We start from the raw sequence: 12,217 nt of genomic DNA on the forward strand, positions 1-12,217 counted from the left end.
CCTGATTACACATCCCAGAATGGATCGCTCCAGCCACACCAACAGAAGCACTATTAATTCTGAGATAAAGCAAACATGGCAGAAGTTCTTCCTATCAAATCAAGCAGTGCCTCGGGTCAGACACCTCAGTGTAACAGCCTGATCCTTGCAGGAGCTGGGTCCTCTGTCCTGACACCACCCCGGGGGCTCTGGGTCCATCTCAGCCAGCCCTGAATCTGCCCAGCAGAGCTCGGGGCAGCCCAGAGCCCAAGGCTGGGCTTGGTACTCGGTTCCTGGGATCGTCTAAACCCTGGATAGGAAAATTGGGGTGTCCCCCCATCCTGAAGGGGGACACTGGCCTGGGAAAGGCTCACTGCTGCCTGGGGACAGCTCCACATTGCCCTCCCACTCCCACATGCTTCATGGACACAGGAGCTGAAACTCAGGGGAAGTCCAGGGATACAAAGGGAGCAGAAAGTTTAAAATATATGGTGTTTTACAAAAAAAAACAAAACCAGTGGCAATGGATTAGCAGCATTTTGGCCGAGAACAGAGTATCTGGGGTTGTCACATTATTTAGAAAGAATTATCTAGGCAGAAACAAATGAGAACCAATTATAACTAAATAGACCCCGTGCACAAATAGGAATTTGCCATTAAATATCATTTATCCCATTTAATTAGTATTTTCTGGACACAATACTCAGGACTAAAATACCATTCCATCTCCTTGAAACTTGTAATTATTGTTGTGACCTGTCCTGTTACGCATCCCCCCACTTCCTCCATCCATGCCATTTAAGAACCAGCAAGATTTTCAATTATCTATGCTGAACTGTCAAAGCTACCTTTAAAAGAAGGGGAATAATGTGTGACTCAATTCCTCTAAAAAAGGGGAGAGATCATTTTTAGTCAGAATGAACACACTGCATCTTTCATCATTCTATTTTTGCGAGTAAGAGTAAAACAGGCTATTTAAAACATCCATTTAAATGCAAATTTTTTATATTCCAGGCTGGGGGGGGGGAGTTAATCATTTACCACAGACAGGATTATTTTCTTCACTCCACCCCTGCTGAAGTTTCAGCCTGGCAGCCACGGAGGTGCAGGGATGTGCTCAGCCCTGTTTCAGGGTTGGGATGAGGGAGACAGGGCAGTGAGTGGTGGCTGTGCACTTACCCAACATTCCCATCCCCAGCATGAAGGCGTCCATGGTGTACGGCAAGCCACGTGCCCTTCCTCTCGTCCCTGGTGGAAACATCACTTCTTTAGGTTGTGCTTTCTTACATTCTACCTATTGAGCAGAAACATGTACAGATGAGATGCAAATGAATTCCATGTAAATGTCAAATGCAGAACTGATCTACTTAAGGGGGGGAGGTTTATTTTTAGCATCTGCCTCCCCACACCTCCTCCCGCTCAAAGGTGAACTTCCAGAATAGCGTAACCAGACTGGAAAGAGCAAACGTGTGTGCCTCTTTAACCACCCAAAGATGACAGAAGTGCTGATTTAAGAAGTTCTGTGCTCCTGAAAGGGAAGCCAGCACTAGTGGGAGCGGGATGAATGGAGGGAGGGCCCCGCTGCAATCGATAACAGAGAACGACTCCCAGTGATCATTACAAAAAGCTCCTTTTAAAATAGGAATAAAGAATCAATATTTCTACCCAGCAGAAAATTTCTGTAAACCCTATTAATAAAGGATCTGCATTCTTTCACTTTCAGTTACTCCTGCTGCCTTGGCATGTTGCTCAGTGCCACTGGAACCTCGTGGTGATTCTACCAATGCCCTGTGAGACAGCAGCCCAGCCCTGCTGCCAGGGGGACATCCAGGGCCCCCAGCCAGCCTTTCTCCCAGGAAAAAGGAGAAGTTCAGCACTTCTCCATGGTTTCTTGCTCAGGCACTGTCATCTCACCCCCAGCAGACAGCTCCTGTGCTCTCCTTGGCACTGGGGCTACAGCTGCCCCAGTCAGATGGTTTGGGGTTAACTGGAGCTGTCCCAGCCCCTTTCTGTGGCTCCACAGCTCAGCCCACGCTCTGGGCAGGAGGGTGATGTGCACTGGTGCAGCCCAGCACTGCAGGGGCTGCACGGGGAATCCACAGGTTTGGGCTTTGTGCCTCTAACTTTGTTCTGATTTTTAACCAGTGTCATTTAACAAGAGTTTGGCCAGATGATTCCTCTGGACAGATGAAGGGGGGAGCACCACAAGTGTGTCATGTCACTTCATTCACAACCACATCTTTTGGGAGGGCCACTGCTCCCAGTGTCATGGCAGCACTGGTCACACCTCGGGTGCTGCACAGTCAGGATGATAAAACCCATGGACAATTAACAGGGAAATGAACTTTGGATTAGCACCCCTAGAAACAAGAACCTGGTAATTAGCTTTTGCAGCCATAACCCAGCCCACTGCTGCTCTCTGTGAGCCTGGCAGCACTTCTGATTTCCACAGCACACAGGGGTACAAAGGGAATGGCAGTGAGCTGCAGAGGGGCTTTAACCAGGATTAAACAGGAAGCAAAAGTCACCAGCAGGAAAGAAAAATAATTCCTAAGCCTCTGTAAACAAATACACCCCATGTGGAGGGCAGGAAGATGCTCTGTTATCCAGGCAGACTCTCTCTCCACGGAGGGATGCCATGTGGGGTACAGGACTGGGAGTGGGGCTCTGCTGTGCTGGGAGGGAGAGTGCCTGACCCCAGCCCTGCCAGCTCGTCCCCAGGGACTGTCACACTGCCAGGCACCAGGGCCACGCCATGAGGTGTTCTGGGAAGCTGCCCATGCACCATCCCATCAGCAAACTGGGGCAATGTGGAACAGGAATTCATTGAAAGAAACAGGAGTGAGACAGGAGTGAATGGATACACTGGGGGCCTGCATGGTGCCTCTTCATCAACAGCAAAAGCAGAAAGAAAAGGGGCCTGGCTGCTCTTCTGCCAGAATCCAGCCCTGTCCTTACAGGGAAGGGGATGGAGAAGGCCAGAACCATTCCAAAGCCACATTTACCTCAAGGAGAAAACCCTGGAGAGATGTCACACATGTGACAGGACATGCAATGGGGCTTCTCCAAGAGGAAATGTATATGGATTTATGAATCAGGACTCAGCTCCATACTGAATTGCCCCTGAGAGTGCCTGATAAGGGTCTTTGTATACACATCTGGACCTCACTCAAACTTTCAATTCAGAGTTTCTGGGCATCTTAATAATTTCCAGATTTTTCCACCTCCTCGTACGAGGATGTGTTACACTTCCAGCAGCCCAACAAAGAAAGGTTTAACTCTAAGGCTAAAAAAAAAAAATAAAAGAAAAAAAAGGCAGGGAAACTAAAATTCACTATTTTTGTTTAGTCTAGTTTGGAGAATTAACCTTGCACTGGGGTACTCCTGGGTCAAGCAGAGCAGTCTCAGCCACAGGAACCCAGGAGGGCTGAGCTGGGGAGTGAAAAGCCTCTTATACCCAGCACAACAAAACAGGCTGTCAGCCCTCAGCCCAGGATGTCTCCCAAACCCCTGCTTAACAGCTTTCCAGGGAAACCAGGGCTGTTTTGAGGAGAGCAGAATGTGAGTACCCACAATGCACAAGCCCCCATTGAGGCAGGCAAGGACAAGGAGACTTTGTTGTGCCAGCCACGTGTGATCTGCAGCCTCGGGGGCTCCCATCACCTTGGGGACAACGTGTCACTCACACCATGGCCAGCCACACCAGGCACCAGCACAGGCGTTTTCAGCTTATTTTAAAAACCCCACTGAGTTGTGGGTCTGTTGAACCACCACATTACTGATCAGTGGCTGGGGTTTGGAATTAAAGGGTCAGGAACAGGGTGCCCAGAGAAGCTGTGGCTGCCCCATCCCTGCAAGTGCCCAAGGCCCACAAAACCTGCAAAATCCCACCCTGAGAGGCAGGAAGGGTCACAGGTGCTGGGCAGTGGCACAGCCTGTTCTAGAACAGCCAACATTTCTGTCGAGAGCCTGACAATGGACCCTGAGTGCAGGCTCAGCTCATCACCCCTCTCAGCACTGTGCCAGGATGGGAGAGACTCCACCACAGTGGGACTGAGGGAAAGGAATCACTCATCGCATCTCTTTTCCAGCTACTTTTTACTTTTCCTTAAAAAACAGGTGTCTCTTTGCAAAGCAAAGCTCCTGTCAAAAGAACAACAGCCTGAGGACAGCTCGTTTGGGTTTATTGTCCCCCTGCAATGTTTGGAGCATCTCTGGCCTCCCACGTAAATTCCAACTTCCATTTATTAAATACCTCGCTGGCATTTTCTTTTCACTGTCCTACTGCTCGTTTAATATTACATTTGACATTCTAAGCTTTATGGATGGCAACAGAAGCAGAATGGATGAGCTAAAAATAGCCTGCCAGGGAGGCTGGAGCTGGAAGCAGCCCTGCTGCCCTGAGCCTGCCCTGAGCCTGGGGACAGGCCAGGAGAGCAGGAGGAGGGAGCTGGGGGCAGCCCAGGGGCTGTGCATGGCCCAGCTGAGCCTGCTGGGCAGGGGACAGGTGTGGGACAGGGACAGGATAGGGACACGGGCAGGGATGGGACAGGGATGGGGACAGGGATGGGGACAGGGATGGGGACAGGGACACGGGCAGGGATGGGGATGAGGACAGGGTGTCCCAGTCCCAGCCCACCAAGCCACTGCAAACCCCGTGGCCTCGGGCTGGGGCTGTGAGAGGCAGTCCCCTCCCCGGCTCAGGGACACAGGGACATGATCCCCGTGTGGCACGGCCCCAGCAGTGTCCCCAGGCTGCTGTGTCAGCCCCAGCTGTGTCACAGGCACACCCTGTCCCCCAGGGCTGGCATTAGCTGCACACACAGCAGCAGGGCAGTGACTCAGTCCCCAACAGAACCACGTCTCATCCTCCCTCGTGGGCTGCTTTCAACATCACTGCTGAAGGAGTGGCATGAAGGGACACTGCGAGATGCTGGCACCTGGAGGGGGCACCGAGCGGGCACAGGAGTGGGAAGGGGATATTTTAATTACCCAACAACAAACACCAACACTCAAAACTGTTTCTCTTGCTCTTTCTGACGTTCCTGGAGTGTTTTCAGCCTGTCCCATCCTCCCTGCTACCTTCCTGGGCAGCCTTCCAGCTGGGGAGGAATCCTCCCACGAGCTCTGTGCTATTCCTCCCCTCGAGGAGATGCCAAGAGCCAGGTGAGGCTTTTCCAGCCCAGAGGTGCAGACGCAGGGATGAGGCACCAACACTGTCCCTGCCTGGGCTCACCAGCACCTGCAGCACCCTGGGGCAGTCCTGAGCCCTGCCCCAGAGAAAAGCCTGTTGTGGGGAATAACTAAACCTGTGGGGAATAACCAAACCTGTGGGGAATAACTAAACCTGTGGGGAATAACCAAACATGTGGGGAATAACTAAACCTGTGGGGAATAACCAAACCTGTGGGGAATAACCAAACCTGGGGAGAATAACCAAACCTGGGGAGTGTGCCCTCCTGCTGTGGACAGGAAAACCCTGGAGGGGAGCTCTTCCCTCCCACCTGGCACTCCCTAAATTCACATCCTGAGTGTTTCTCAGTTGTTTCTAACTTGTCATCGGGTCTGTTGTGTGGGGGTGGTTGGGGTTTGTTCTGTTCCTTTGTTTTAAGGCAGATTAACAGCATTTAGAAGCCATTTTAAGGGAATGAGCCTCCCCCCACCCAGAGGCACTCAGGTGGGGACAGGCAGGAGACCCCAGGGCTGGGGGCAACAGGACAGGCAGAGCCCACAGCATCCATGTGGAGTGGAGCAAGAGACTTCCCCAGGACCAGGAGCACTGCCCCAGCCCTGCCCACCACCCCACCCCACACCTGGCCAAGGGGACCCTCACTTTTATTTCAGATGCATATTGCAGGGAGCAACAATATGAGGAATATTATTTCAGTGCCCTGGGAAAAATTAGCAAGTCAAATATTGAATCAGGCCTCCAGCATATGCCAAGGAGATTGCTTTGATCTTATCCACACTAAAAGCTCTATTATTAAATTTAAAGTCTGTGAACACATATCAGACCGATATACAATGCATATCTGAATACACATTTGAGAAGCAAAGGATGTTTTGACAAAGGGAAAAAGAATATTTTAGCCCAAAATATCAAAGTTACTGCAGCAATTGAAATACAAATGCCCCTTTTCATCTGGCTCAGGGCAACCCACAAGCTGGGAGCTGGGGAGGAACTTCAGCTGGGGCCAGAGCAGGGGCTGGGCCAGCTGCTCCAGAGCCCCCTGCACCCACACCACGGAGCACCAACACTCACCATTTTATTATTGATTTCGTGGAAATGAATTTCACAGACTTTCTCCACCACGTCTTCATTTTCAAAAGTTACGAAGCCAAATCCTATTTAATGAAGATACAAAAAGGGGAGGGGGTAAGGAAAACATTAGTTAAGTGTAACAATTTCATTCCAATAAAGCATTATTTAGCCATTGGGACTTTGGAAAACTTCCATAACAACACACATGTGTGCCTACACCTGCTGCCTATGGAGCTGCTCCTGAGCTCATTGCAGCCTAATGGAGGGAAGAAGCATTGTCTCAGGGAAAATTAATATGGTTCTGTTCCAGCTCTTCCATAGGATTTAATGGAGAATTAAAACCTCCTTATGGATTTTTTGATCCATCCTGCAGAATTTAATGGATAGTTACACCCCAGTTACATGATGGCTCGGAAACTACAATAAGGCTGTATTTTCTTTTACACCTTATAGGTTTTTAAGAGCAATCTCTACAAAACCCAATTATATTTCTATGGAACCATATTGATTTCATCTCTTGTTTAATTCCACGGGACTTCTCCATTAGAGCTGACTCATTACACGACCCAAAAACCATAAAAATCTGGGAAGACAGAAGATGATTCCTCATTTACCCCTGGCAAGGAGAAAAACCCCAGTGCTTCCCAAACACAGCAGCAGCCTGTGTTATGTGTGCTCTGCCTGGGCAGGGTCAGCCCTGCTCCGGAGGTGGTTATTTGTCCCTTTCTTCCTGAATTACTTCCTCTAATACCTCATCAGGACATCCTGAGGCCTCCAGGAACCCATTAAGCTTAAAGCCTCTGATCTAATGGTTCCTCTCCTCTGCACTGCTGCTTCAAAGAGCCGAGGCTTTGGGCTGGCTCGGGCTGTTTGATGCCTGCTGCCTGCCTGTGGCTGTGCACAGCCTGCTCTGCTGGGCTGCACTGCCTGCCCACCCTGCTCCTGCCTGAACAAAACACCTCAGGCTAATGACAAAAACCCAGCTCATGCCTGGAGAAGGCTCCATCATCGACACTAATTATGCTGATGAAACCTAAGGACTCTGCCAAGAGGATGAACTCCATCCCCACACTGGTGAGCACTGCCCCAGTGCAGCCCTGGATGGAGAGAAAAGTGAATTTCCAGGTGAGCAGCTCCTCTGGCAGTGCTCAGTGCCTGCAGCCGTGGGGAATGCTCCCAATGCACTTCAGACCCTCTCACTGGGGAAAGGTGGCCAGCAATGGGGGAAAGGTGGCCAGCAATGGGGGAAAGGTGGCCAGGAATGGGGGAAAGGTGGCCAGGAACGGGGGGAAAGGTGGCCAGGAATGGGAGGAATTGGGGAAAGGTGGCCAGGAACGGGGGAAAGGTTGCCAGGAATGGGGGAAAGGTGGCCAGGAATGGTTTCCAGCCCTGCTCCAAGGCATAACCCAGCAGCAGGCTCACCACACTGCTCTGCACCTAGAGCAGGCAGCAGCTTGGATTTATTTTTTTACATAACTCACATCTTTCATTTGCCTTCTAAATTACTCCATTTAAATCTACCTTAAACAGACCTGCAGTTAAACCGGAATTTTTGTGGCTGAGTGCCTGGACGTGGCATCCCAGGAATCCCAGAGCTGGGAGCCCAGCGTGGCTGGGCCAGAGGACGAGATGGCCGGGCTGGGGCCACAAGTCATTAATTGTCTGAGCACCGGCAACATCTTCATCATTAGCAGCTCATTAGCGAGTGCTGCAGTTGAGGATTCTTCTTTCAACTTGTGTTAGGTGTCGGTGCCAGGACGGAGGGGAGAGGGAATTTAGGAGATTAGCCCTAATATGAGCACCAGGAGGAAGCCGCTGCAGTCATTACGTGTCTGGACTCGGAAACCAATCTCCCACTCGCATCCCACTCCATATGGCTCAAGCACAGGTTTATCAAGAAATTATTTGTCTGATCAAATCAGATGGCCACCCAGCTTTCTGCATTTCCAGATTTTACAACAGTAGAACAACCATGTGTAGGTGTTGGCAGGCATTTGCAGGGCTCTGAAAGGTCTGTGGCACTTGGTCAGGCTGGCCTGGAGAGGAAAACGAGAGGAGAAGCAGAGGGAGGTGACCTCCGCAATGCCCAACACCTCCAGCCCAGTGGGAGCAACCAGAGGATCTGCAGCTGCAGGCACACATCACTTCAGCTCCTCCCTGGAGGGTGGAAGGGGCCTGGAGCAACTTGGGACAGTGGAAGGTGTCCCTGCCTGGCTCCTTCCAACCCAAACCATCCTGTGATTCTCTTCTTGTTCCACTTTTTGGGTATCAAATCCCAACTTTTAATAACTGCACCCACACAAAGATCCCCCTGCACACATGCTCTTATTAGTTCCCATAATGAATACACGCTCATATTTAAATTACCAAAACTCTCAGAACCCTTCCTGGGCTAAATAGACAATTATTTCTTCTGAGAGGTACTAAGAGTCAACAAAAAACTGGTTCTCAGAAAGTGTATGGAAAAGATTAACCCAAAACAAAGGCGGCTGTTGAAAACGGTGACAGAAATAGGATTCTGGTTGTCAAGGAGCACACGTTTTAAAATGAAATTATACTGCATCCTTCTGAATGAAGCTATTATTGGAAGCTAACAAGCTCTATTTAAGAGATAAGCATTTAACAGAGTCAAACGGTTGGGTTTTTTATTCAAATGAATAAAACTGAATATTCATTTGAATAATCTTTTCTGTAAAAGAAAAGACAAAGAAGAGGGAGAAAAATAAAGTAAGAGGCAAACAGATGCCCCAAAGAGAGGCTCTGAGCCAAGCACCAGCACTAAAGGAAGCTGAGACATGTATCCATGACCTTCAGGTGAAAAACCCTCCTCTGGTATCTACTGGGAATGAGGAGTTATTCCACTCCATTCATCTCCTGAAAAAGGAGTCAGCCCACCCCATTCATCTGCTGGTTCATGGGCACCAAAACGATGCCAGCCCAGACACCTGGCATCCAACAGAGCAGGACACGACCTCCAACACACCATGACACCAGGAAAAAGAGGATTTCAGGAAGGATTTCTTCCTGGGAAGGGCTGAAGGGGCTGCCCAGGGAGGTTTGGAGTGCCCATCCCTGGAGGTGTCCAAGGAAGGGCTGGAGGTGGCACTGAGTGCTCTGGGCTGGGGACAGGGTGGGCATTGGGCACAGCTGGGACTCAGTGATCTTGGAAGTCTTTTCCAAGCCCAGTGATTCTGGGATTCTGTGGAAATCCTCCTCTGCTCCCAAGCCCTGTTCAGCCCCCAGAGCTGCCCAGGCCTGGGGGAAGGTGGCTCCACAGGGTCAGCTCAGCAGGTTCTGCCATGGTATTCCAGAAATAAGACAAACTCTGCTCCGAGAAAGGGAATGAAACCATAAACAGACTAAAATACCACACAAGAATAGTCAGATGTCCCTGATGTCCCCGATGTCCCTGATGTCCCCGATGTCCCTGGGGTCCCCGATGTCCCTGGGGTCCCCGATGTCCCTGGGGTCCCCGATGTCCCTGGTCCCCCCAGCCCTGCCGTGGGAGCTGCCCCAGGAGTGGCTGTGCTGCCAGATGGGGATATCCAGGCTGACACCTCCTAGCAGAGCCCCCAGGAAGCAGCAGCTCAGGCTGTGCTCCCCCTCTGTGCCAGGGCTCTGCTCACCCGCCCCTGCTCTGCTCCTCAGATCTGAGCTGCTTAAGCTCTGAAAGGCAGAAAAGTCCAGTCCTGCTGTGGTATTATTTATGCACCTGCTTTCTTGTTTATACCCATAGTTTTGGCAGCTGGTCCTGTGAAAGGTAATAAAATGCCTTTCAAAAGTAAAAAAAAAAAAATTAAAAATGAAGAAATGTGACCAGACAAGCCAGGCATAATAACATTAAAGCCCGTGTCAATTAATTTTTCCTCTTCTTGATAAACGAGCCCCATTCCATCCATTAATAATGAGGGAAGAAACAAGAAAAGTTGACACTAGTTTAATTTATTTTCTCAACTTGCCTGGTCATATTTCTCCCTGTTGCAAAGCTTTCCGGTGCTGCTGGGAATTGCAAGTGGCTCCCACACAGTCGATGCATAGATTGGTGTGAATCAATACCATTCTACTTTATTCACACATCCCTTGTAATCAGAGAGGAAAAAGTTCCTTAGTAAGCTCCCAGCCTGTCAAGCTGTCTTATAAAAATAATAATAATAATAATAATAAACTGGCAGGTGGGGTAGAGAGGGGGATGTGAAACCAAATCCTGTGATCACTGTCACCAAATCTTGCCTTTGTAGATGAACACAGGGAGCAGAGGGGACAGGACATTTTAATTACCCAGAAGACAGTGAACCGTGGATACTTTTAACTTCTGTCTGTGAAGGTACAACAAGTCACTACCCCCAGAGTCTGGGAATGGGGACCTGGGGGTTTAATCCTGTGTCAGGGAAAAGCCATTTATTCCTCAGCCCCAGAACCCAGCAGCCAGGACTTGAAAACTCAGCCCTGACTTTGCCACCTCCTTATGTTGTGCCTTTGGAGAAGTCACTTAAATATTCCCTGTGCTCTGCATCCCCCTCACTTCCTTGTCCCTTCCTCCGAGTTCTCATACTGCAGCTCAGCTTGTTAGAGCCAAAACCTGTCTAGGACAAAAGCTGACAAAAGCTGCTATTTCCTATTATTCCAATTTCCTGTGCTGCAAACACAGAAGGAGAGGTTGTGGCTTCCACAGGAGCAACGCTGCACGTTCAGGGAACACAGCCATCACCTGAGACACGCCTCAGATTTCACCTGCTCATCTCCAAGGAGGGTTTGCTGGGGAGACTGACCACACCTGAAGGCACCACTGCTCCAAGGTGAACAGGATTCACCTCACCCTTGAGATAGCCAGTCCAGGAGAGGGATCACCAGCAGATGGAAGGGGCATATGAGGTTAAACCCTGTGCTCTAGGATGGAAAATACCCTCACTTACCTGTAGCACGTGCTCTGCAGCCCTGCTGCTGGGACTGACACCCACCACGACTGACCTGCCCCACATCCACGGGCTGTTAATGCACCCCCCGGGTATGGGGCACAGGCAGGCTCTCCTGGCAGACACAGGCAGCTACTGAAGGTGTCAGTAAATTCTCCATTACGATTCTCAGCATGAAATGAGCAGGTAAGTGAGGCCAGCCCTGCTCAGGCGTGGGCATTTCCACCCCAGCCCAGCGGTCAGCACACGGCTGGACAAAGGGCACCAGCCACATCCTCCTCTGCCTCTGTCTGGGAAAGCTGCAAGGCTCAGCCTCCCTGCTCCTTCCTCCCATGGCTGGCTGGCATTTCCAAAGTGACAACTGCTCAGAAACAGGAAAAGCACCTCAGGGTGAAACGGGACAAAATCCACCCAAACCAGCTCTGGGGAGGGATTTTCCTGAGGGGAGGGTGAAGAACACAGGGACTTGTCCCCCTCTGGAATGAGCCATCCTGACCAAAGGTTTCCAGGTTCCAGGGGCACAGTCAGGGCTGGGATGGGGTCCCAGGCACAGCCCTCACAGTGCAGGAGCAGCCAGGGACCCCCGTGCGTGTCACAGACCACGCTCGTGTCAGCAGCACCTCGACTCCTGGCAATAAATTTTTCATACCAACAAACCTTCATTAAAATTTTATTTTATTAACGTTCTGAAATCAAACCTAAGCACTGAGTACATAATGACTGAGACGCACACTACGCTGAGCTTACTAAATGCCACTTTTATCATATTGTTAATTAACAGAAACGATTAATGCGCTCGCGGATCATTTAGAAGCATTAGCAGTGACCTAAGAAAAATTGCAGGTACGTGTGATACATCTGCACTTTTCCATCAGAATTTTCTACACAGGAGGCCCTGAAGTTTGCTCCCAGTTCAGCTCCTCTCTGCTGGGCACATCTGTGGCACAGATTTGTCAGCAGCTCAGGAATTAAAGCATCAGGCTGGAATGGGAGATACTGCAGGAGAAAATCATCTCCACCTTTTCTTTTTCCTCACTATTTGGGAGCAGCCCCACCCTCAGAG

The 12,217-nt window shown here is 50.2% G+C and overlaps 1 protein-coding gene across 27 annotated transcripts in view; it reads right to left on the bottom strand.

Annotated features, from left to right (window-relative positions):
- Nucleotides 1–12,217, bottom strand: part of MSI2 (musashi RNA binding protein 2) — a 201,414-nt gene that overhangs the window by 43,051 nt on the left and 146,146 nt on the right. For all 27 annotated transcript variants that reach the window (XR_005628805.1, XR_005628802.1, XR_005628800.1 and 24 more), the window contains 2 exons: nucleotides 6,242–6,324; nucleotides 1,159–1,273 (listed from right to left, as the gene is read on the bottom strand). Coding sequence is in view for 20 of the 27 variants with exons in the window: in XM_039720438.1 (XP_039576372.1) it covers nucleotides 1,159–1,273; nucleotides 6,242–6,324 (198 nt within the window). In the remaining 7 variants the exon portion in view is untranslated. The remainder of the gene's footprint in view (nucleotides 1–1,158; nucleotides 1,274–6,241; nucleotides 6,325–12,217) is intronic.

This window comes from Passer montanus, unplaced genomic scaffold (assembly GCF_014805655.1).
Source record: "Passer montanus isolate IOZ18808 unplaced genomic scaffold, ASM1480565v1 scaffold44, whole genome shotgun sequence".
Classification (NCBI taxonomy): Eukaryota; Metazoa; Chordata; class Aves; order Passeriformes; family Passeridae; genus Passer; species Passer montanus.